General features: G+C 39.6%; 1 protein-coding gene across 1 annotated transcript in view; it reads right to left on the bottom strand.

Annotated features, from left to right (window-relative positions):
* The window catches only part of nrg3b (neuregulin 3b), a 212,889-nt gene that overhangs the window by 20,578 nt on the left and 165,101 nt on the right, over window positions 1-27,210 (bottom strand). Inside the window, exons 4-7 of the mRNA XM_005928150.3 lie at window positions 21,736-21,762; window positions 16,958-17,060; window positions 14,676-14,802; window positions 4,292-4,401 (exon numbers count right to left, since the gene is read on the bottom strand). Of these exons, the coding sequence (XP_005928212.1) occupies window positions 4,292-4,401; window positions 14,676-14,802; window positions 16,958-17,060; window positions 21,736-21,762 (367 nt within the window). The remainder of the gene's footprint in view (window positions 1-4,291; window positions 4,402-14,675; window positions 14,803-16,957; window positions 17,061-21,735; window positions 21,763-27,210) is intronic.

Raw genomic sequence — 27,210 nt, 5'->3', positions numbered from 1 at the left:
GGTGATCAGTTGACAGCTCAGCCCCTCTCTTTACCCGAGTGTCCAGAACATATGGTCGCAGGTCTGGTGATACGATTACAAAATCGATCATCGACCTACGATATTATCACGATATATAAATTGAAAATTTGCGATAACGATATAACTGATGATATAATTAACACGAGACAAAATAATTTACAACTCCGCAACTTTATTAGTGCAAAAAAAACAAAAACCAAAAACCCATCAATGTATTTTCACTTAAACAAGCAGCTGTTTTTTTATGCAAATTCCTTGCTGACAGTTTAACCATTTCCAGTGAAAATTGGCCGACATATCCTCAGCATAACCACGTATAATATCCACAAAACTTAAAAAGAGGTTATACAAACACAATACGGTAATATTATGTTGAAGCACAGTGCATATCACTCCGCGAGGCTCCTGCCTACGATACCTGTAATGCTCCGACAATCCATCAAGCGGTGCGGCTTCATAGCTTATCAAAGTCATACTAAAACATTTTTTGACAGATTTTCGAGCGCCGTGTATCACATAAAATCGGTTCAAGGTCAGTAAGCACAACCAGAATTCATACACCGGATTATAAGGGGCACTGTCGCTTTTTCAGAAAATCAAAGGATTTTAAGTGTGCCGTATTTTCTGAAAAACACGGTAATAACGACGGCCCACTTGCATGCTCTACCAAAAATTGTGCTTTGGTGTGTATCTGACGGACGAAAGCTAAACCAATTCCACACCACTGAAGTTGCAGCATTTTTACAAACCAATTCTGGTTCATCCGTTTCATTCAACGATCCGTTTTCGCCCTTCTCATTCTCCGTGTCCGCTTTTTCTGCCATGTGCATATTAAAGCAAAGGCACTGCGCATGCACGCTTTACCCATATTCTATCGCGATATTTCATTTTCTTATGATTGCCTAACATTATACCGGTATTACCGTGAACAGTATTAAATGGCGCAGCCCTGCTGAAGAGAGTGAGCTGTGCTGTTTCAATTATTTTCGAGCACTTTTCTTTTGCCCAGAGACTTAATCTAGGGACAGTCATGGGATTTTGTGCAATGGCAGTCCTCAAAGGATTAATTCTACTTAAGTTGATTTACCTTACAAGAGATCTGGATTCACACGAGATTCATAATCACCAGAGAATCCATCTTACTAAGTTTGTCAACTACTGCATGCAATCAAAGGCGCACTGAAGTCGGTGAAATGGGAGTCCTATGAGGAACTATGGGGTGTATAAGGTCAACTAAAGGTCTGGTTTACCTTTAATAATGGATCTTATATGTAATCACCTAACAAAGTATTTGTTAAGTATCTTTAGGAGTCCTTTATATGCATATTTCCTTTAAGAAATCTTGCTAGCTTTCAAAGCTTTCAAGGTCTTCCGAATCTGTTGTTTTCTTCCCCTCATTGATGTTCCTTGGTTGTCCTGTGGCTTGTTGATCTGCTGTTTGAGTTTAGCCCATGGTGGGGCTATTGCGCAGATGGTTCAGTCAATCACTTGTCTTTTTTGAAGAAGACTGTCCTAACTATTTTTCACAGAGAAGCTCTCTGCAACAAACCATGTTTCAAAAATGTTGATAAGATCTTCTGGATTTTCCACTAGTGCAAACGTTGGATGATATTTATGGGTTTTAAACAAATATCTTCTATTGCAGACATTTCCATTGACTGCAAGGCAAGATATTGCTAATGCCTTTGGTGACGTGTATTAAAGGATAACGTTTGCTTGTGCAAAACAACAAATCCTGTCAGCCTTAAATGTGCTTAATGCTAATTACATAAGGTTCAGACGCACTAACGTATTAATGCTAAGTTGGTTAAAGATTACGTTACAGCTGTTTTAGAATCGTATTGTGACATTTAACAAAATCTCAGCTCAACAGAGGCAATCTGCATTACAAGTGAATCAGTTTGCATATAATCCAGCCTAATTATAAACCAATGAGACACAGGTAACCATTTTCAGCAGTATTGATAGGCCATATTGACACATTTTTATGGTGCAGTTCTCCTGATAGCTCACGTTGTGGTCCACTTTCAGGTCAATAGCTGAAAGCATCTCAACATCATCCATCACAGTCTAGTTCTCCCCTGCCTCGGCCTACTTTGAGAGCAAGCTGAACAGATGATTGACTGTCAGCTGCCCTTCATGAGGCACCTGCACGACACTGCGGAGAATAAAACACCAGAGGGAGATGGTACCATCCCCGCAGCCACATATGACAACCTTTTTTTGTAAAAAACTTTCCTCTTTGACACAGCACTGGTCCATTAAAACAGAATAACTGCTGCCACAGTGGGGCTTTCACTAAAGGTGGCATCACAGTCAGCCACACATAAAAAAACCTTCCTCGGTATATAGAGACAAGCTCGCCATTCACCGTTTTCTACCCTAACATAGACTCTTTTAATCTCTGTACATTCTGTATTCTGTGCTTTTGATGCAGAATATGGAAAATCCATCACGCTAAACCAAAAATAATGAGGTTTTAAATAAATATGTTAAAACTTATGCACAACAGTTCTGTTTAAAAGTATTGAGTCACCCCGATTTCTTTCTATTTCTCTTTTAATGAGCCAGATTTTCTTATAATTTTATGAAAGTGGTGGTTTTTTTTGTCTAGCCACAACACTGACCTATAAATTCATTCAAGCATAAAAAAGGCACCTGACTCAAGGGGTGAATCAGCATTTTGTCCACACATAACAACTTGGCAAAAAACTATTTGCAGCTAGTTGCAAAAATAGATAATTTGCTTCCCTTTCTTTTGTTGAATCTATGGAAAATGTGAACGCTAATGCAGTTTGACAAGTCATAAAACAGTATTAGAACTATTTAACCAGTATAAATGGAGGAGATCCAGAACATTGAGTGTCTACAACCATCTTTAAAACATGGTGGAGGCTCTGTGGTGGTTTGGGGCTAAATTTCAGCCAGTGGCGTTGCCGATCTTGTCAAAACTGATTGAAAAATAATTACATTTCAATCCAGCGTGTAATACCATCTGGAAAGCATCTGATTGGAAACGGCTTTATATTTTAGCATGAAAATGATTCAAAACATATTCCCAGTTCAAGTATACCTGAAAAGAAAAAGCACACAATGGAGCACTATCAGTCATAGACTGATCTGGCCAGAGCCCAGACCTCAGTAATACTGCAGCAGTGGGAACATCTTGACAGAGAACAGAACAAAAGGCAGCCAACATGCAAAGAAGAGCTTTGAATTTCCTTCAACAAGCCTGGAGAACTATTTTTGAAGACTCCTGAAAGAAGCTAGAAAGCCTTGCGTTTGCTTGTTTGTGCTTCATTTCCATGCATGTTTGCAAGTTTTAATCACTGCAATTATGTACCATTTCCCACGCAAAAATACAAAGAAAAGGGTGGCTCAAGACTTTTGCACAGTGCTATATCTTGCATTGTAACATAATGTGCAGCTCCAACACTGTTATTCAGATTTGGTACCAATCATCTCAGGTAACAGGCAACAAGTATGAGGATCAACAATCCGTGTAATAGCTTCTAAGGAAAATAAACTTCTTTGAAAAGATGGCAGGCTTACATGTCGTGTGACTGAATAGCATTAACTGTCAAAGTGTGCCTGCATCCATATCATCAAAGCAAATGAAACGTCTCTGTAAACAGCTCAGATGAGGCCATTGTAGCGCGGCCTATAGCCACATCCCTGTGTTCTTCTGAGGATTGGAAACTGCAGCATTTGATACTGAGTGCTGTGATCACAAAGCAACCCTGCTTGCGATATCCCTCGTAGCAAAAAGCAAAAACGCTGTTCATTTCCTTGAATCTTCTGTCATTTGAAGGATGGCATAAAAATTGGGCTGAGTCAGTGTTTAACTCTGGACATTAAATTCACTTCTCCTTGGAGGAGTGTTATTATGTTCGCTCCTATCTGCGTTCAACTAGTCATTTCAGGAGATGCCCGAGGACACATTTAATTACTTTGAACAATTTACTTGAATGCCATGTAAATAAAGACGTCTCCATCCTCAACTAGCTTGACAGCCTCTACTCTGTTTTTTCTTTTTTATGTCATGCTCGCTGAACCAATAATCATACAATAAAATGCACGCAGATATAAGATCTAACCTCTATGTGTATGTGATCTGTTTTCTTTTGTTAGCGGCCTCGACGATATACATATTACACTACATGGGATGATTAAATTTTTCACCTCACTGCCCCTTATGGCTCAAACATGCTGACTCAGCCCCAGATATGAAACAGGGCAGGAAAAAAAAAAGAGCATGTCATAATTGTACCTGAAGCGTTTCCCTTTAGACAGTGCTTTGCTGAGAATAGGTGGAGCTACTGTTGATGCCCCTGGTGCCACTTTGCCGCCCTTAACAGACGATCCGTGAGAAGTGCAACTCTGCAAGAAATAAAGAAAGTTGCGCAGGCAGTTAGTGAAACTCAGATACTCAATTAGTTATACTCAGCAAAAGACCCGGAAATGTAGCTCGATTCCACTGCTGTAACGATTAAAATGAAAAACAAAATGTCCAATGTAAGTAGCTATGTAAGTACACAGAAGTGAAGCTTAGGATATAACACATAAGGCTGATAATTCTCTATGAGTTTAGCAGCAATCCCCAGTCAGGTCGAGCGTGTTCTCTCGCTGATGTATCCCCAGTTAGTCAGGCAGAGCGTCTTTAATTGCATTTTACATTTTAAAGCGGCAGATTAGGAGGGGACACTTTGTGAATAAACTCCACACTGGCCCTCAGAGCACTCCTGATTCACTCAAGAATTAATCCAACACAAGATTACATTAATGGTTTCCTAAAGAAATTGCCCTCTCAATTCTTTCCCTTTATTCTTATCAAAATTAAAACTATTATCTTACAACAGGCTGCAGTCAGAGCTCTGGCACAGTGACCGTGAACGCCCCGAGACCCCCTCTGTGAAACACTAAGTCATGAGATAATTCTGTCATTCCAGTTACAGCTCTCTCTCTCTTTCGCTGTCTGATTGTACATCACTAAAGCAATTGCATGTGACTTAGTGCTGGGTTCACGGTTCTCATGAATGATAAGCCTCTTTTTTTTCCCCATACACCGTTTGGCTCCCAGAAGAAGCTGTTACCGCTGCTCACTAGTTGTGCAAGAAAATAGTATCATTTGGCCACCCTCTCATATACCCTGCGGGGGGAGAACACCTCACTTTGTAAAACAATTGCCATGGCAAAGCTTCCTGGGGGAAGATATCTATGTCAGGGGATAAAATAAATAGCTGTTGGCAGTCTGCCATGCCATTCAGGTCTGCCATTGGCAGACAGTGGCGTAGCCCATTGGCGTAACCCAGTTTGCTTGTTCCCTCCCATCACAATTTTGCCTTGTTTCATGCCACTTGTGAACCTTGGATAAACACAGCGCAATGTGCACACACAAGGAAAATACAAGAGAAGGAGAGAGTGACAGGAAAAAACCCTCCCCCATCAATATGTTGACTATCACCTTCATATTAAGAAGTAAAGCAAACCTATGCATTCAGAGCAGCCATAATCCCCCTTGGATTACGATCAAATCACAGGTCCTGAACTGTGCATAATAGGATATTTGACCATTCTTCAACAAGGACAGTCTTTGAGCTAGCAGCTCAAAACTGCATGTACGTTTACTGAAAGAGCATGTCTTAACACTTCAGGCCAAGGTGTGAAGATTTTTAATGGACAACAAATGCGACTCTACCCCGTATTTAAATGTTAACAAGTTCATTCAAATTATGCACTGCCATGCTCAGATTTGGATTTAACATTCAGGCTGCACTGTCCTTTCCTTTTAATAGTCGCTGAGATACCTGTAGAAGTTATCATATCTCCCCTTCAGCTGACACAACACCCCTGCTGAACAAGCGGCTAATAGCCCTGATCCATTTCATACTCATAATTGTACTCTGCTTGATTATCTGATGGCAGAAGCACAGCTTCAATACTTTACACTTTCACACTTTCTGAGACATACTACATGGGTGCTAATTGAAGCTGTTCCATCAAACCTTTCCCAGATGTTTGAAGTTCATTAAACAACGTCAATCTGATAAAAACTAATGAATCAAAATGAACGATTCTCTAATTATCTTGAGAAAGTCTTTGGCAAACAAAATTAGACGAAAAACACATTACTTCATAATATTAATAATACTAATGAAATGATAATAAAACCGACTATGGTTCAAGAGAACCTAGCCTTGAATCACACCGGAGCATTCATTAAAATATTCTGATATGATGAAGTATTTATATAGCATGCTCACTCCTGAGAGGGACTCTTCTTAGAAGACTAGTTAGTTAGAACCACTCAAGCTTCAAGCTGATGCCCTCGTTGCCTGTATGACCCTATTCCTTCATGTCAGCGCATGTCTGTTGCCGTGCAGCCTGTCTCATGGGTGTATAAGCCATCTCTTTCATTTGACACATATTATTACCACAGAGGTGTTGATTCAAATAACAGTGGACACAGAGGGGTGTTTCAGTATGTACTTACAGTTCATTTTCTCTTTTTCGTTTCATTTCCTTTCCTTTGTAAAATACTTGACATATACAAGTCCCAGCTGTTTACAAGTGTGTATTTGAAGTAGCTGTTCATGTGGAAATGTATAGTCTGAATTGCAGATGGAAGAAACATTTGCACAGAAATAGCTACATATGTGCATACAGTATATATAATGCTTCATGTTCCACTTCAGGTGCCCTATCAAAACATTAAAAAATAATAATCATCTGTATTTCTTAAGGGGTGGTTAAAATGATGGCTATTTACTTGGGCAACCTCCTGTAGTCATGTAAAATATAAACCCTTTAATCTTTTCGGAAAGATGGTCATCGCCTCAGGCATAACAAGGAAAATGGTGGAGAAGGTTGCTGTCAATACAGGTTTGCATGCATGTGCTTAACATATAGCTAATACACTATTCTTACACGTTCACAAGAAATTTTATTAGATACATCTTGCTAGTAGCGGTTTGTTTCTTTGGCAAAGCTAGCTTAATTCTTCATGGCTTGGATTCGATGAGGACATTAAAACATTTCTCTGACATTTTGGTCTATATTGACATGAAAGCATCACACAGTTGCTTCAGATTTGTTCCACCACATCGCAGAAGAGTTCTGGTGGCCGTGGAGGCCATTTGAGTATAGTGAGTACAGTACAGTTTGTAATGAATCAAATTGAAAGCACTTTGTACTAAGGGGCCTAAAGTATGCCAAGAAAATATCTTGGTTTGAAAGAGGAGTAAAAGAGGCCATTTATGTCCACTGTGAGCAACCATCTTTGAACAGAGGCGGTGGCTTACGACACAAACTTTCTGACATCTATAATCCAGTCCCTTCCCAGACGCCTTAACGCCCACTCACATCCCGGGGCATCTGACCTCAGGAAATCACATGATAGGGTGGGGCCAGGTTTCACAATGAGCTCACCCAAAACCTTGGCTGATTGTGACCTACACCCGTTTTCACACCTTGACTCGTGTGATTAGGTAGAGGATCATTAGGGCGTCGATTTGTCCCTCTTGGGGGGGGGGAAACTCCCACAGGGTTTAAACCTGGGACTCTCCACCATTTGACCCTAGAACTGAAGAAGCTTCTCGGATGAGAGGTGAAACGTCTTCAAGTTCAGACGCTTTTCTTTCCAAGCTCCTTAGACTACGATGACCTGGATGACTGAGAACCTTCACAGACAAGAAAGTATCTCCCACACCATTACACCAGCAGCCTGAACTGTTGATCCAAGGCAGGTTGGATCCATGCTTTCATGGTATTTACGCAAAAGGTATGCCTTTAGGTATGCCTATGCAAATGTTATGCTCAGTTTCTTGACAGGAGTGGCACCTGATGTGGTATTCTGCCACTGTAGCCAATCTGCTTCAAGGTTCAATGTTGTGTGCATTCTGCATACTTTAGTTCTAACGAATGATTGTTTACTAGTGATCAGTTACTGTTGCCTTCCTGCTCAAAGCAGTCTGGCCATTCTCTTCTGCCCTCTGGCATCAACACCATCAATTTTCACCCAGAGAACCGCAGCTCACTGGAAGTTTTCTCTTTTTCAGACCATTCTCTGTAAACCCTAGAGATGGTTGTTTTGGAAAATCCCAGTAGAGCACCAGATTTTGAAATACTCAACCATGCCACATTTAAAGTAACTGAAACTGCCTTTCATCCTCATTCAGACACTCAGTTTGATCTTCAGCAGGTTGCCTTGACCATGTCCATGCATGTTCTTAACATATGGCTAATGCACCATAAGGGTCTAATATAACCCAAATCATTATATTTTCCTAAAGCTAATCTCTCCATAATTTCCATCTTGATATGGATTTTGTAGGTTTTTACACAGCTTTACTGGCGTCGCCACCACTTACATCAAATGCACGCCGTTTCAAGAGTGTGCCTCTTAGGAGTGACGTTATGCTTTGAATACAAGAGTTAAATTTATTCTATTAGGAGTGTGAAGGTGACCAGGTGTATATTTTTAAAAAGAGCTGAGGATTTAATTTGCCTTGCATATGCTTTCATCATGTCAGCATATATGTCTTTAGTGATCACACCTAGAGGGGAAATGCCTTTTTCTTTAATCCCAGAATTCAAAGAGTTAATAACAACTGAGCGCCGCATTAGTTTATTAGAGACTTCAAATGGAAGACAATGACTAAAAAAGGACTTCAGTTTTATCCTCCCCTCTTGCACCTGCCTTGTCAGAGCCAGACATTTTTTTCTAGCTCGCTGCACTCATCCTCCATCCTACTGCCTTGAACACATGCACAAAAACCCCCATTGTGCTTTGATGCTGGGTTATGCTGCATACACCAAATGTTTTGAGCCTATTTAAGAACACTCTGCTCTGTTCTTCCTTTGAAAGTATTTTCATTTTGTCTGTGTAACTTTAAAGAAAATAGAGATATTGTAGGACTACACCACCCACACCCACATGTCCTCTCCCTAGATGGTTACAAGCTGAGGGAGTGGGTGGAGAGAAGCTGTGGTCTGGGGTCATTGTGTCAAATCTGTGGAAAAACAGGTTTCACTTGTTAATCTTTCGTTGGTCTGTACAGCTCATGCCCCCTCCTGGGTGCTTATAGCCAGTGATCTTTCACATCCCACCTTAAGCTTCCCTCACACTGTTCTATTATAGCTTGTGTTTCCGTGTTGTCTTTGCCTTCCTCCTGGCTTTCTTCCTTTGTCCAGCATTCAATGCATTTCGTGGTTGGATGCAGGGCTTCACTGCCTCACCCGCTGAGCCCTAACACATTCCCGATACCACCATCTGAGTCTCCCCTTTTTTAGGTTGCTGTTGTGCTGGTTATTGTGCTTATATGAAAGCATTTTTTAAATATTACTTAAACACAACTACTTAACAGCTTTTTTAACATTTGCATCAAAGGTGGTACAGCGTCTTAGCGATCAGCTGCCCAGAGCCATGATTTTCAAATGACACCCTCGAAAAGCTTTCAGATGGTGCCAACTGCAGATCCGTGGGTGGGGTTAGCTTAAGGGGTGTTTGTTTCAGTGGGTGACACCAGACAGTGTTGAATTATTAAAGAAGCCTCCATATACAGTGGTGTGAAAAAGTGTTTGCCTTCTTACCGATTTCCTAGTTTTTTGCATATTTGTGACACTTGCATGTTTCAGATCACCAGACTCATTTTAATATTATACAAAGATAACCTGAGGAAATACTAAATGCAGTTTTTAAATGATGATTTCATTCATTAAGGGAGAAAAGGTTTCCAAAACTACCTGGTCCTATTGCGAATTAACTGTGATTAACCTTTTTTTTTTTTTTTTTTTTTTTGAAAATCTGAGTTCAGTTTCACTAAATACATTCAGGGATGATTACTGGCAGACCTGCTGAATTGAGGAATCACTTACATAGAACCTGTCTGACAAAGCAAAGCAGCATAATAGATCTCTAAAAGCAACACATCATGCCACAATCTAAAGAAACACACGAGAAACAAAATCACAGACATCTACCGGTGTGGAAAGCTATTTCTAAGCCTTCGAGCTCCAGTGGATCACAGTGAGAGCCATTACACACAAATGGAGAAAACTTGGAACAGTGGCGAAGCTTTCCAGGAAAGACTGGACTACCAAAATTCCTACAAAAGCACATCGACGACTTATCCAGGAGTAGGGATGGCTACCGGTATCCGGTGCCATACCGGTGCCATAGCGTTTTTTAAAAGCCGAGAAATGCACCGAGTTAGCAACATCCCCAAAGAACCCGAAGAGTAGAGTCCTGGCCCCTAGCCCTGCCAGTGTAGCAGAAATGATGACGGGTGATGATGGCAGCAGCAGCCGTTCTTCTCTGCGTGAGTGGCTTAATGTTGTCCGTGTGTAATTTACGTTGAGTAGGCTAACCACGTTATTAAATTAATGCATGTAAGGTGAACTAGCAAACACCGTCGTAGTTACATGCGGCTGTCTTCTTGTTTGATGGCAGATACTCCCTTCGCCCTGGCCAAAAATGCTAAAATGACCAAAGAAAAAGTGGAAAACACATAAACATGAGAGGTTTTTGGACAAAGTTTGTGTTTTTTCCATTGTTTAAGCACTGCTTTCAGCCAAGAGTGATACCATATATGCCCTATAGCTGCAGAAAAGGCTAACATTGTTATCTTTTTACAAAAAAACAGCTGAACATGAGAGGTTTTTGGACCAATTTTGTGTTCTCCATTCTTTAAGCACCGGTTCGAGCACCGTTTAAGCACTGACACCATTTCAAAAGAACTGGTTTGGTACCGGTATCGGTTAAAACCTAAACGATACCCATCCCTATCCAGGAGGTCACAAAAGAAAGTAAAACAACATTAATGAACCGTAGGGTTCACATGTTTCAGTTAAGGCCAGAGTTCAGGACACTCTGCAAAAATGGTATCCATTGAAGAGAACATAAAGGCTTGTCTCAGATTTGCCAAAAAACATCTTCATTAACGTGGCTGAATTACAACGATTCTGCAAAGATGAGTGGGCAAAAATTCCTCCACAAGCACTGTAAAAGACTCATTGGCAGTTATCGAAAAGGCTTGATTGCAGTTGTTGCTGCTTAGGGTGGCAAACCAGTTATTAGGTTTAGGGGCCAATCATTTTTTTCACACAGGGACATGTAGGCTTGGATTTTTTTTACCCTTAATAAACAGCTTCATTTAGAAACTGCAGTTTGTGTTTACCTGTGTTATCATTGACTAATATTTAATTTTCTTTGATGATGTGAAACATTTAAGGGTGAAAAACATACAGAAAATAAAGAAATCAGTATTATAGTATTAATCAGTATTAATAACCTTGCTACCTTAGTACCCATACATATTAAAATGAGATTTGTGAAACTGTAAACTATTTATGTTTCAGAAGTGGAAACGTCAAATCTATAATTGATCTCTCTATCATTTTAGCATTGATACATGATGGACTACTACTCCATATAACTTCCTGAAATGATAAAAGAAAGACTGCACACTGAATTTCTTTAAAAACAAAAACAAAAAAAATATCCATCTAATTAAATAAAGAAAGTAGGAACGCATTATGCCAAGCGGTCGCACTCTTTGATGAAACCTTTACAAGTGTGCAGTAGAGTGCAATTACCCCTCTGTGGAGACATTAGCCTTATCAGTGCCATCCATGTCTTCTCTCTGCTTTTTCTAAGAATGTCTGGGTCACTTGTTTCCTCTGCAGTGTCTGCTGCTGCTGCAGGCTGTGGTGGCTTCTAATGAATTCTGAGCCACTTTTTCTTCTATGGTTTGCCATTTTATTTTCTTAACCAAGAATTATTTGCCCGCCTGGATGAAATTTCCTTCCTAGAGCTGATGCTATGTGTTTATTAGTTGATAAATGATTACATAATATTAGTCTCCTTCAGTTTTTGAGTTGGTTGAGGGTTATGTAGTTCAAATTTGCAAAATCCAACTTTTTAAACACATGAACCTGCTGTAATGTACAGTTTTGTGCTCATTGTGGATTATGACTGTGCTGCTGTGCTTGGATGTTGAATTCAGGATTCATGATCCAGAGTATGGGCACAACTTTACATTCTTCTATTTAAAGAGGTCAGAATTCCAGCAACGTTTACTATGTAGATCAACTTCATTGGCTGGGGACTTTTACTATCAAAAGAGCCATTTTTAGGTAAATGTAAAACACCCAAAATCTTATTTATTTAGCCTATTATGTATAATTGAGGTAAATCTTTTTGCGTATTTTGTTGTTGTTGTTAATAGTTATGATAATACAGTACTTTAACTTGGCATTTTGATTATAATAGCACCGTGTTTCTGCCATTTGGCAGTGGCACAAAGTTGTTGTTTTTGTGCCCTTTGCTGCTTCAGTTTTATTTAGATCTTTTTTTTTATGTTTATATAACATAGTGAAGAACAATCACAACCACAATTCACAAGTTTCACAAACATTTTATCGCAAATAAATAAAAATTGCCAATAAAAGTGCCCAAAAGTGTAGAACTGCAATAACTAAAATTGTTATCACTCACTTATTTTTTTAACCACCAGAATGGAATAATTGTGAAGTGAAGGAAGAAATGTCTGGCAGAGCAGCTATAACCTGTGTTTTGCAAATTAAAAGAATCCTGCTCTGATATATAAAAAAACAGCAGCCAGCGAAAGTGAAAGTAACCAGACGTTTCATAATATTTTACTTAATTTTAATTTTAGTTTGATTTAAGTCCAGCAGCACATGAACATGCTAGTGTACCAGCAAATATGGTGAAAGCCAACAAATGTGTCTATTGTTAAATTCTCTATTCCCCTCCACAACTTTTTTTTCCCCTCAATTTTTAGTCCATAGCCGGTGGGACTCAGGACTAGACATTTAAGTGCATACATTCATGCTAACCACCAAAATTGAGATTCTGCATAACTGATAAAATATATACACGTATACATCAAAAAGCACCAATCCCATATGTAACCATCATCACCATATACAACAGTTCCCTTATTTAGCTAGGGAAAACAACTGGCCTGAACTTACATGACTTATGTCTAATGTACAGTGCTGTGAAAAAGTCTCGAGCCACCTATCATTTCTTTATATTTTGCCTCAAAGGAGCGATGCTTGGTTGAAATTGCAATTGTTCTGCATGCTTTCCGAGGTTTTCCTTTCATCATTAGCTGCTTTTTAACTTATTTCCACTTCAGTTCTCGTGCCTGATCATTCCCAGAGGAATCTTTCTTTGTCCGTTTGTTTATTTGTAAAGCCAATTAACACTGACATATAAATCATTCAAGCATAAAAAAATGCATCTAACTTAAGGAATGAACCTGTGTTGTGTCCACTCATAACAGCCGACTTAGCAAATATACATTTTTAAATTTTATCTCTATGCACTTTTTACCAGGAGCCTGTCAAAAAGAACACCCGCTTTCTTTGGTTGAATCGACAAAAATGCCAAAGATAACAGTTTGGCAGGCACAAAATAGGAGTTTTGCACAAATAATGTGATTCCCAAAGGTCTGTTAGCCAAATACCTGGCATATCTGGGCATGGTGTGCAGTGTGTCCTTTTAAAAAACGAGGAAACTGGACAAGAGGCTGACAAAAGAAGAAGTGGCAGGCCTAAAAATGATCTACAGCAGATAAACAGCATCTAAAGGTCATGTACTTAAGGAAACACTCCAACGACCTTATATAGGACCTGAGAGAGGCATCTGGCCCTTTACTTGTTCCATTTACTGTTCACTGAAATGATCTTGATGCATGGCTGTCGAGAAGCCATTCTTAAGGAAGAGAAACCAGGAAAAAAAGGTGTATTATGCCAAATTACACAAGACCTGGACAGAATATCGGTGGTAGAATTATGCACAGTACTGTATCCTTGTACACCGTAAAACAATGTTCATAGTTACTGCTTACTAAGTTAAATATTTTGAGCTTTGTCACTTCTGACATTTTCTACCTTTCCTTGATTTGATTTGCTCCACTTTAAAGTGGAGCACTTCTACTCCTTCAACATCAGTATACAGTATGTGTCTGACGTCACGATGTAAGTGCATGTGGAGAGGGATAATAGGAAAGCAATCAATCAATCAGCGTAAGCCCTGTTAGGCTATTGAGAGTATTATGCATGCAGTCGTAGATTGTATTTATTATTATTGCTGTATGTGATTGTTTCTGGAAAGTATTGGTTTTCGAGGAATGTCTAACTAACTCAAAATTTAAAGTTTATCAGCCGGCTTCAAACCAATCACTTTAAAATGTTATTTGTGATATTACTAAAATGAATATGCACAAGCACAATCACATTTAGCTATCAATAAAGTTCTGCTGGATTTCTTTAGAATTCAGGATCCTTGACACCAAAACAGATTATAATTTCTACTCTGCAGTTTGTCACAGGAATCTGTCACAGTGAACATGGCAGGCAGATTTTTCCTCTGTAATGTGTGATGCATTTATTTTAAGCTATAATTCCCCACTGCCTCTCAGCCTATGTCAGATACGAGTGTGAACAAAAGACTCGAGCCAGTAGAGAGATTATTAAGACGTATTTTAGATCATAAATCATCCTGTCAGGAACTCAAAAGACTATAATGTGTATATGAAGTACTGTATATATAAAGTAGAAGATGGTGACAATGATGATTAGGGTGTGACTGGAAATGAATAAATACATCATTGATAAAGACGCACCTTTTGGAGCTGAAGGCTGTATTGAAGTCTGGGGGTAGATTTGGACATGAGGCCGGAGGCATTGACGGTACAGTCTCTGAGACTGCGGCTGTCGGAGAAATGAGCCTGGAGTTTCTCCCTGTGTCTCCTGTGGAGGAAATGTGCCGGTGAAAAAGGGAGAACAAATGTAAGTCTACAACAAAACTAAAGAAATAATCCAGAACAATGGATAGACTGATGACAATACAGCATGCAATTAGGAAAACAAAGGGATTTCTATGAGGCAGAAAAAACCTCCCTACAATAGCTGCATTTGCTCTGCTGAGGATTCATTCTTCTTTTTCGTCGTTACACAGTTTAATAACGGTTTCTTTTTAGGTCATATTCTTCACACGCATCTAATGGCAACGTTGTTACATTTATTGACTTGTTACCATTTATTTCTGAGACTCACTTACAGATCACACATAGTAGAGAAGATAGGCCCTGTCAATGAATTTCACATCTACTCACTGAAGACACACACACACATATGTGCGAATTGTGACGATGAACTAATATATGCATTTTTTGTTATGCAGCGATAAAACATCCTTTGACAGTTTGAGGTTTTGAAAACGGTGAAATTTAACATTTCTGGAACAAACCATAGCTGAAAGTGACATTCAGCGTTCAACTGTGATTACTTTTCCGAGGTGAAACTTAAGGTGGTAAATGTGCGCCACAAAAATAGCTTTAAAATGAACAAAAAATGCATGAAAATAAAATTTAAAACTACATGAATTTAATCAAGGAAAGTTAAAGTAAAAGCGATAAATACAAAGGTTTTATTGATTTACTATGAAAGCCAAAGTTTGGATTCTCTCATCTTTGCGGGGAGAGAGGGAGAATTCACATGCAGTGATATCCATACATACAGCAAGAAGCCTTAAGTTATAGCAGTGGGAACAGATATAACCTAAGGAATTGAAGTAAAGTCAAGTTTGCTGACATGAGCAGACATTCCACTTTTCTTAAACTACTTAATTTTAGTTGTTCTGCCACATTTTTACCTACTCTGTCTTTTCCCTTTACCACACATACACACAAAAAATGAAACAGCAAAACGTGACAAAAAAAAAGTCAAATTCTTCTGCTATGATAAATCTTTTTAAAAAAAGGAAAAAAGATGATACCGTTCTTTCATTTCGGATTAAAATTTGATTGGATTAATATTTAATTGCTGCCTAAAACTTTTGGATTAAATTTTAATTCACCATTAAATGTTCATTTTTAAATTCTAGAATGCAAAATTCTGTCTGCAGCTGAGACTCATTAAGTGTTTCCTGCATAAAGGATGATGGCGAGAAGTAAAAAAAAAACTTTTTAAAAATGTGGAAAGCAACAAATCATTGCATTGGTTTATAGGGTTAACAAACTATAATCCAACCACCTAATGGCTTGGAGGGATTAAAACGTGCTGCAGGAACCCACTCTAATAAATAATAATAATGAAGTTATACCACCTAAAAGCAACCTTTCTGAAAACTTTACTTATCTTTTCTGAGAAGTACTGATACAAACAAAATTTCGCATTTTTTCTTGAGAGGAAAAACAACCACGGAGTTTGAAAAGCTATTTATCCACGGTAGCCTGGCGCACAGCTATTTTTTTTTTGAAGGAAAGAGACTTATTATCACAGGACTTGTGATTTTGGATAATTTTCAGTACATTAATTCTATCTGTGAGCCAAGACTATCTGTTCATGTTGACCAATATGTGCTGCACTGCTCAGGGCACTACACTACTCAAAAATAAAACCACCTTTTTTGTTTTTGTTTAGCAAGCTTAATTTAGCCAGCACAGCATTCATTCACTCCTACTGAATGAATGTACATACACACACTCTTCCAGTTCTTTCCCTCTGCTTTCTTTTTCCTTCTTCTTTGGTGCCATGCATAATTGACTTTGGTGGTCTGCTTCTGAGCCACCAGGAAACCCTCTTATCTTGTCACACACATGTACACGTGCACTTAGGGTCTACTGTACTTGAACTTGGTCTGTCTCTTGCCATATCTGAGTATTTTGTTTTGTGTGAAGCATTTTGTGACACACCTGCTTGCTAAAACCACTTTCAAATAAATCTTACATGAGTATCTGTCCCAAATGCATCCTACACTATTTAGATTTGTTGCCTTGCTAAAACATCCTCTAGCTGACTCACACTTAGAATTTCATTGGGCTCCATGCCATGATAGTAAAGTGCTCTTTCTGCACAGCCGGGGGCATACGCTACTAATGTGGTTCTCGCTGGCATCACTCACTTGTTGTGGCGGTAGAGAGCCATACATGCCACTCCAAGAAGACAGATCCCCGAGGCAATGCTGAAGATGGACAGCACCTGCCTCTGGTAGGTGTCACCACTCTCTGTGGAGGAGAGAATACAGTTCAGTCCAATGAATTTCTGCTGTGACATAAACGATATGGACTATGGTTGCGATTGAGCTGAGAGGAAGAGATGGATCATGATGAATTAACATACCAAATACACATAAAGGGTGGAATGACATACACTCGAAACCGCGCGCAGACATCTGCCCACAATCTGCATTTGCATAAAGCGACCAATGCTGCTGTCAGTAAATGTCACTGTTTGAGGAAGAGATAGGGACATGGCAGACACAGGCAGGGCTCAGTGACGTGCTAACTGAAGTGTGATAATCATTTCGTTCAGACAAACCCAGCAGGGACCGATGGACTGTCTGCACAGCAGGACCAGCACTTGGTGTGTACGTGCATGCAAGGGTTGCATATGTGTCAGCATTCAGAGACTGATGGCGACAGGAAATTAGCAGCAAATGAATGCTCCCGGAGTTTCTTGTCAGACCCCTGCACGTCAGCGGCAGAGGCTTAAGGTCACAAGCAGCTGGGACAAGTTGTAGTTGATCCCAGCAAATATCTGTCTCACTGAGCAACTGGATTGTGGCGCTGAAATACTTAGCACGGTGCACGGTGTGGAGTTCAAGGGCACGCACCCACTGGCTTACCAGAAACTCTCATGACGATACTAACTCATGATCAAAATGAGCACAATCCATAACCAGCAACTCATATCACTAATCCACAAAAGTCGCTGAGAGTTTGAGACACTTCTCTGATCCACCAGCATCCATGACCTTACGGGCAACGTCCTGTGGCATTACTTGATCACTCAAAAACAACAAATCCCCCTGTGTCTGATTTTACTACCTTGACAACTGCAGGGGAAAGTGCAGAGAACATCACCGCAACCTGCTCCTGACCTTTAAGGGCTTGTCTGTGGCTTTTGATGTTGTCAACAGAGAACTGTCCTGGGAGGTCTTCTTGAGCCGTGCTTGTCGGTCCAGGTTTATCAACTTCCCTCAACTCTTGTTTTTGAGGGCAGATACTGCTGGAGAGCGTTTTTGTTCAAAGCTAACGTTTGAGTGCAACCATGCGTTCTGTTTTGCACCGTTTTTTTTTCCCTCGCCCCACCACTTTCTTCCTCTGCATTACATCAGTGCTGCATCAACACAATTTTTGATAGTATGATGTAACTGAGTTCAAACAGGAGAGAAACCTTTTTAAAATTAGAGTGCTTCTGGCAACAGATAAAGATAAAATCTGAACATATCCTGGAGTGACAGTATGTGAATATATATATAAACATTGGAGGTCCAAACTACCCACTCAGCTCCCATAGAAGGGAAGCAGGATGAATTAAATATAGAAGTGATCCATAGAAATGCTGCAGGAGTGGTCTGCTGTGGCACATGATTGCTTATTTAATACGGTCAACCAATAAATAGTGGGGGTTAGCTTGGTTAGGCTGGATCACATTTTTTACTGTTAAAACAATAAATGTTCTGAAATGAGAAATTATTGAGTTGGAAAAAATAGTCAATCGACAATATACTGTGTAATGACGCAAATATAACTATGTATATATATGAAAAAACCCAATATAAGCTCCTGAATTACTGAATTGTATAGTCTGGTTCTATCCTATAATTTTAAAGGGATTTAAAAAAAAAAAGTGTTTGTTTATTGCTGCGCAGGTAGAAGAGGAGAAATGTCCTGCAGCTGCTCAGTAAAAGTTGGCTTTTTTCTTTGTTTATAAGTAATATGCCACTTGGAAATCCATGTCCCTGTAAAGCCTCCAGCCTTTACCATCAGTGAAATGACCTCTGCATGGTTGCATATCTGAAAGATATTGAAAACATTTTTTCCTGCTCCTGCATTATCAGTGCTCATGTGGAGCACCACCTGAGACAGGCCTTTGCCTTTTTTTCCCCCCCTTTTTTTTTTTTGAAGGATGAAAAAGGCTTTTCCATAATGTGAACATAAAAACAGCTGTCTACAAAGCTCTGCTGAATGGCTGCAAGGAAAACCGACATGCAGTCTGTATATAAAACCATTACAGGCCTTTCATGCCAGATGCCTACAAGGCATTCTTGAAATTAGATGCAACAGCACGTTATAAAAGAACCCCACCAAAGTGAAGAGTCTTAGCTATATTGGCTAAGCCGTGTTATTTTGACTCAAAGACAAGACAATCCCATATGGCCGCTATGCCAGCGATGCACTCTACACTTGACAAGAATAACGTGCTATAATGAAGTTCATGCTAAAGAATCCATGAGAAAATGGGGTATTCAGCCTGCAAAACATCAGAGTCAACTATTCTGAGTCACAAAGAGCTTCAGTTGCTGGGCTAAAAAAAAAAATGCAAAGAAAATCAAAAGACAAGATTACTTTTAGAGCGCTCAATTCTACTTCAAACGGAGCTTTGCTGTAGTCTGACAGGCTGTCTCACACTGTCACATATCAGACTTATATAACAAGCTATCAAACAATTCATTGATAAAGAAAAGACGAACTCATGATGGAACACAATGAATAACAAACCCAACCAAAAAAAAAAAAAAAAAAATCCTATCTGTACCTCTGTCTGTCATCTGTCCGGCTATCAATCGATCAGTCCTGCTCTCATTTTCTCTAATGCATCCGCCCACCTCCAGTAGCATTCTGAACTAATTTAGTCCCCCAGATTAAAGTTACTGAAGTGAGGAATGCTGTTTGCAGGGCATACATCCTCTCCCTCCCTCTATTTCCTGGAGCTAGCGTGTGATGTGACAGCAGTGTATGAAGCCATGTTAATGGAAAACTTCATAGCATGCAGTGTTAGTTTTTATGTATGCACAAAAGCAAGGCAGAAAGTGGAAAAAAAGATGGGAAAAGAGAAAATGAAAAACGGTGTTGCAGATAGAGTGTATGTGTGTGTGTAGTCTGGGGTGATGAGATTGTCTCTCGCCTCCCTTGTTTTTTTTCTCTTAGTTTGTTGACAGTCTGTAGGAAAGTAGAGAAGTACCTAAAGTAACTCCAATGAAAATCCAGAGAATTAAAAAAAAATCTATATGCACTGCTTCTCATTTCAGTATTTGACCTTCTGTGGATTTTTATATTTTATATTATACTTTAGATCCTATTGTTAAACTTGACTAAACATCTACACCAGAAAAAGGCTCAGCCTCCTAATTGAACTTGGTTTGGTTTTAGGTTATTTAATCTAAAAAAAGAATAATGTACTCATGAATACACATTGATTAGTCTGTAATTATGTTCTCTAACAAAATGATACATTCACATAAAGTTTGGATTAACCCATTACATATACACTGGGTTGAGATGGCCAGGAAAAACAGCAGTGCCTACTGAAAGAAAACTTCAGGATATCTTTAACAACTCACCTCACTATTACTGTCACTGGACAGAAGTGACCTACACCGACTCATCGAACCATATCAGTGAGTAGATGTGAATGCTCGGGCTATTGATAGCTGAGGTTAACAGCATACTGACAACCTACACTCACTGCAGATGAACGGCAGCCAGAGGTTTGGAAGTGACTCAGCAGTAAAAATGTAAAATACAACAAAATATTTTATTTGTGGTTTATTCAAGTGTTAATATTCAAATATGTTAAAACATGCCGGCCAAAGCAGTTATCGAGTGCAGTCTAAATTTGACATTTCTAATCTCTCTTAGCTAACTAAAATGTGTTTGGCCTAAAGGGGCCACCGTAGTTAGGGTTATGGCTAGGTGCTTGAATTGGAAGAGGTAAAAAAAAACTGAATTCAAATGACTGCAATCTGTGATCTACTGACATCCAGTTGTGAGATTTTACACACTGTACCTTTAAGAGTACTGACGGAGACTTGCTTGAACATGGTCGACACTATCTGAAGAATAGAAACTAAATTGCTTCTACTTTTAAAATGAGGGTAAGTTCAATTTTAACTTTCTACAGAACGACTGCTAAATTTTAGTAATCATAAACTTCATAATGTAAGGGCCTTTTGTCTTTGTAGCTACTTAACAGCTTGTCAGTAACACACTGTTGTTGCTGTTGCTGTAGATGCTGCTGTGTGTCTGAAAACTATCCGTCCACTGCATATGAGTCAGTTCAGTCATGCAAACAAAATATTTTGTTCATTATAAGCATCGCACAATTCAGAACGCTGTAAGCTTCTATACAAGACTTTTCTGTTGTTGGGCTTCTTGTTTTACTATCTGCTTAAGACTTAGTGAATTATACATAGAGCTGTGTCTTATATTCAAACACAACAAGTACAGAAAACCAAATGTATTATGTAAATCTGCAAATCAAAACTGCAGATTCAACTTGGAATATTTTTGTCAAAATAGAACTTGGTGATATTATTTGCTTCTTGAACATTTCGACTAACCATGGAAACCGCGATCATTTTGGACATCACTACCGAGATATGAAATTTTCACATAGTACACAGTAGGCAAGTAGACAGGGATTTATACAGTACATGAATCGCTTTCTTTGCTCCATACTCATTACATCACTCCTCTCTAACGGTACTGTTCTTCATGCAGACAGAATACACCTAATTCACCACCACGGTGTTTCCATGGCGACTAGCCCACATTAATTTTCCAAGGTGAGCGGCCTTGTTGTGCTGGTTTTGTGTGTTTTCTATGCAGTATTTCACAGACGTGAGGCACACGGAAAGATTGAGCACTCAGCACAGTCAATGAAAAGTTGTCTTACCCATGAACTCGATCCCAAGTTCATCCGCTGTTCCATTCAAGGCGGGATAGCATGAGAAATGAGGGTGGGGAAAAGAGAGAGAGACAGAGCATAAAATAATTACAACATGATGCGCCTCAGTTTTTTTTTTCTCAGAATTCACCTTAGGGGTGAGACACTTGGTGCAACTACACGGTAGAGTTGGCTTTGCTGGCTTTTTCTAACACGGCTTCCTCTTTTGCACCAGGTAATGAGCCAGCCAGCCTCGGATGCTTGGAATGCTTTTCCGTGATACTCACACAGCTTGCAGTGGCTTTGATTGAAGCAAGAAAACAACGCAGATGTGGGGGCTGAGAGGATTAGAGGAAGGATCATGAAAATAAAGTTGGAAATGACATATCATGTGGCTTTATGTCATTGATGTTGCTTTGCACAGGCCTTTTATATTGATTTGAGCCTGAGGCATTGCAGTAATTGTCCTCTTCTGTCTCCAAGCATAGCTTTTCACTATTCACAATCTGGTTGCTTTAGGATGCGTCACTCTAACACACACACACGCTCAAATGCATGTGTACCCACACAATATGGTATAAGCTTGCACGTGTTTTTGGTCTTTTCTGCACAGGCGCACACTTTGACATTCACCCTCTCTTTCACTCTCCTCCAAAGACACACAGTCTTTCTTCATGCAGTTATGTCTTTTCCCACAATCCCAGCGCTGGGGAAAACAGATAAAAAGGAGCACTCGTGTTCTTTCCATCCTGGCAGTGCCCCCTTTTCATGTCACTGTAATGTAATCTTATTTAAATTAAAATGAAACCCTCACTAGTAATTGCTTTTCTGACAGAGGTGGTCTGAGTTTTAAATAGAAGATGGCTTGCCAAGCCCTGACAGATTATGTGTTGGAACCTCTAAAAAAATGTCTATAAAATAGGGGGAAAAAAGCATTTTGATTGTGCCACGGGAAAAATTCTGTCATTGCCATGGCTTTTATTTACGGAAAAATAAAAACACAGCGTGACAGGAGTGAGATCCAAGCATTTAGGTGAATGGATTAAAATAAACTGTGCTGCCTTATTAAGAGGTGGAATGTAAACGATTAAAAAACAGGACCCTCCCTACATTGCATAAAGGGAATGCTTCGGAGGGCATTTGGACTTGAAAATGGTATGATAAGTGCTTAAGTCAAATTATGCTATTTGCTCTAAGATTGCTTGACAGGTTCTTAATGAGCCTAAGGGATTTTCATGATCACAGAGATAACAAGAAAAAACAGCCTGGAAAAGCAGGTCTGAGATTCCCAAATTAATCAATGAACAAATGAGTTTATGTTTGTATTTAGACAGGCTGCAGGTGTCATTGTGTTGTTGTTGAGCAGAATGCAGGATCTGCATTTTCCTCCTGCAGCCTCGAGGATTATTTTACATGCCAACATTTATTATACGCTCCTTCTGAATCATAGTCAGTCTCATAGCAACCTTGCAAACCAATGATTAAACAGTTAAGAGCCAATCACTTCTGACTGGGGGACTTTATGCTTGTTGCCACAAAGAGTTCGGAGATATAACTGTGAAATCAAGATATGGCTACCACTTTTCTTACTTTTTTTTTTTTTTTTTACACTTTTCTGACTCGCCCTCCTTACAAAAAAAAATTTTAAAAAATGAATGCAGCATCTTTCTGACGTTACTTGATCTGTATTATACATTCAAGCCTTTTCCTGTGATTGTCCATGGCAACAGCCAACCCTTCTCCACTCTAAATCGCCCTGACTGTCATAGCCTGTGCAGATGATGTCATTACAACTCTGATACACATCCCTTCCTCTGGCATTGCCTTGTCTGGAGACATTCACCAATCATAATATGTGCAGGCTCCCAATCCTTCGCACTGGCAACTCGAAGCACCCGGGGGAATCATTCACGGCATCTTATGGGAGCCTTGAGCAAGCTTGGAGAATACCTGTGCATCATGTCAGATGCTTTTGGCCCGATTAAGAGGCAGGAATCTGGCTGGTGGGAGAGACAATGGCAGGAGTGAATCAAATCCTTAATCCCCTCCCTCACTTGGGTGAGAAGGGAACTGCAGAGTCAATATGTGTGTCTGTGTCTGTTATTGAATTCGATATCCTGTGTAGCTACTTACTCCAGGCATAATATCTACAGAAGATCAATAGTTCAAATTAGAGGATTGCCTCCTTCCTCTTTGTGAGTAAACCGGGTAAAAACCAAAAAGGCCCATCTTTCCTCCGCCTCCTCTTCAGTCTTCTACCGAAATATCCCCTCTGTAGTCTCAGAAGTGCAACTTGCCCAACTGAACACCATTAATGGGATGCTCTAAACTTTTTCATGGTTAAAAAAGAAACTCAATCCACATCCTCAAGCAGTTATAAACTAAATTGCTACCTTCCTACCCTGCCATCGCTCCACTTAAAGACTCCACCACTTCCCCTGTGCACCAATATGTTAAACTCCAGCATTATTTCCAAAGCTGAGTTCACTGCAGTACAGCTGGAGTGTTACAGAGAAGACTTAATTCTTTTAGTCCATGTGGTTCTGTCATGTGCAGGATGGACTTGGTTGTAGAAAAAAAATCAATATTGTGAATATTTTGAATAATAGCGAGATTACTTACTACTACATTTACTTTTTCTTTTTTTTTTTTACACTGGATTATTTTTCCTTTATCAATGTATATAATTTAAGTAATAAAAATAATTTTTAAAAAGTCCCTGTTAACTGTAGTCTCCATCATGGGAGTTTTGTGGGTGCAGACAGTGGCAACAACATGTCCACGAGGCAATTTTGTTATGTGACCTGACAGACCTGCACAAAAGTCACAAGCAGAGAGCGAGTGAGGGCTGAGTGACACAAGTGTATTCTGACTATTACTTCGTCTCAATAGATCTTGTTGACCCAAGACTCCTTTTTTCACCATGTTGCCTGGAACTGAATTAAACAATGAGCAGGTCTGGGCTTTCAGGGAGGGGCCACAGCACTATTGTGATAACGACTGACGCATGATAATCGCTTTATCTCAATTACCTTGTTTTCATAATCATTGGAGCCAAAAATCATAATTGAAATTAAAATTTGATTAAACTCTAACACGCCTTCGCCTGTGATTCTCTATCTACTTCTGTGAGGACGTGTGAATGAGTGAGTGACTGAGCGGCACTGTGGTCCAAACTGCTCTTTTGAGTATTTTACCAGTCGATACGAAGAAAAAGGATAAGGGGCAAGAAATGATTTGTGACTGTAAGGTGCTCAGATATTGATCCAAAATGAAAGCTGAAAGCAGAAAAGCGTGGCATGGCCCGGCAAAAAAACTACAGTTGCTTATTTGTACACACGCTGAATTTCATCAGCGCTTAAGATTTAGCTGTTGTTGGTATATGCATGTATGTTTGTGCTGTATGTTATTACGTGATTTGGATTTTGGAGGCAGGATAATCCTCCAAACCCTTGGTAATCTGGGTAAATTTTAGATGAGTGTGTATCAACACAGATCAAAACTAGGCTCCATTCCCCTCCGACTCTCAAATCTTCCTGTGTTATTGGTCACGGTCACTGGAAGCTGTTTTCTGTGGTTAACTGTTGTGGCCATTGAGAGGTTATGCAAGACAAATTCACAATAAAGCTGTCAGTTTCTTTTTTTTTCTTTTTCTTGTGAAGGTCAGGGGTGTACTCGGTGCACCGTCTTAACCTACTACTGAAGATTTCTTCAGTAGCTTGTTTGTACAGAGCATTTTATTGATTCTATTTTCCAGCACAAGAGAAGTATTCTGATTAAAAACGCTAAGCAATTTTTTGATTTTCCATACTCCCTGATATATAAAGCTCTTCCAGCACTCCTCTGATCATTTCTATTTGTAGATTGGAAGCCTCTGAACAGTGCATTCAGTGTGAGAAGGAAAAAAATAAAAAGGCTTTTGGCCCATTGTCCACATCTAATAAACATTGACGCCAGCTTGCTAATGGCTAATACATTTGTCTAAAGGGTTCACAAGATGAATGGGGGTGGACTGACCACCAGAAAGATCAGTAATTTTCCTGGTAGGTTAGTCTTTAGCTGATTAGCCCTTTATCTTGAACCTGCCATTAGCCTATTTACACTCAATGGCCACTTTTTTTTAGGTATATCTGTTCAACTGCTTGTCAACACAAATATCTAATCAGCCAATCAGGTGGCAGCAACTCATATAGGCATGTAGACGTGGTCAAGATGACCTGCTGAAGTTCAATCAGAACATCAGAATGGGGAAGGTGAGTTAAGTGACAGCATGGCTGTTGTGCCAAACTTGTTTGAGTATTTCAGAAACTGCTGATCTATTGGGATATTACCACACAACCATCTTTAGAGTTTACAGAGAATGGTCTGATAAAGAGAAACTTCCCACTGAGCGGCAACTTTTCTGGGTAAAAATGTCTCATTGATGCCAGAGGTCAGAGGAGAATGGCTGGACTGCTTCAAACTCAGACAACATTAAGTCAAATAACCACTCATTGTGACTAGAGTATGCTGAAGTAGATCTCTGAACACAAAACATATTGACCCTTGAAACAAATGGGCTAAAACAGCAGAAGACCGCACCGTAGCGCTCCTACTCCTCTTGTCATGTAAAAACAGGAAACAGAGGTTATAATTTGTGAAGGCTCACTAAAATTAGATGATACAGGACTGGAAAAACCTTGTCTGGTCTGATGAGTCTTGATGTTGGCTGCAACATTTGGATGAGAAAGTCGGAATTTGGCATAAACAACATAAAAGCTTCACGCTTGGATTAATCCTGCCTTGTATCAACAGCTCTGGCTGCTGTTGGTGTAAGGGGGAATATTTTCTTGACACACTTTGGGCCCCTCAGTATGATATGAGCCTCTTTTAAATGCTGCTGACAATGTTTATCTCTTTGTGACCACAGTCTTCTGATGGCTCTTTGCAGCAGAATGTCACAAACCTCAAATCATCTCAAACTGGTCTCTTGAACATTAAAAGAGACATGACATGAGTTCAGTGTACTCACACAGTTACCAGAGCTCAGTCTAACTTTGGGATGTGATAGAACAGGAGATTCACATCATGACTGAACAGCCTACAAATCTGCAGCAACTCTGTGACACTGTCATATCAATATGGAGCAAAATCTCAGAGGAATGTTTCGCACACCTTGTTGAATCAATGCCCCCACATTAGCATGCTATACCTAATAAAGTGGCCAGTGAGTGTAGCTTACAAATCAGGTCAACAGCTGGTGCAATCAAGCACAGCACAGACCTGAAAAAAAAAACTACTAAAAATGTTAGTAGTTATTATGAAAGCAGTCGTACAGCCAAACATGGAGGAGCATGTGGCTCGTGGTTCAGATATAGGAGAAACAAAATTGTGCCAAACCCTGCAACACGAGGTAATGGATTTATTTAAGTGATGGGGTGCAAGTGATGACAGTTGCAAGAGGCAATTTTCTCTTAAACTGCTCATCAGTCTTTTCCGCATTAC

The sequence above is a fragment of the Haplochromis burtoni genome, unplaced genomic scaffold, assembly GCF_018398535.1.
Source record: "Haplochromis burtoni strain Fernald_Lab_line unplaced genomic scaffold, NCSU_Asbu1 Contig_108, whole genome shotgun sequence".
NCBI classification, from domain to species: Eukaryota; Metazoa; Chordata; class Actinopteri; order Cichliformes; family Cichlidae; genus Haplochromis; species Haplochromis burtoni.
This window is presented reverse-complemented; position numbering and strand designations above follow the sequence as displayed.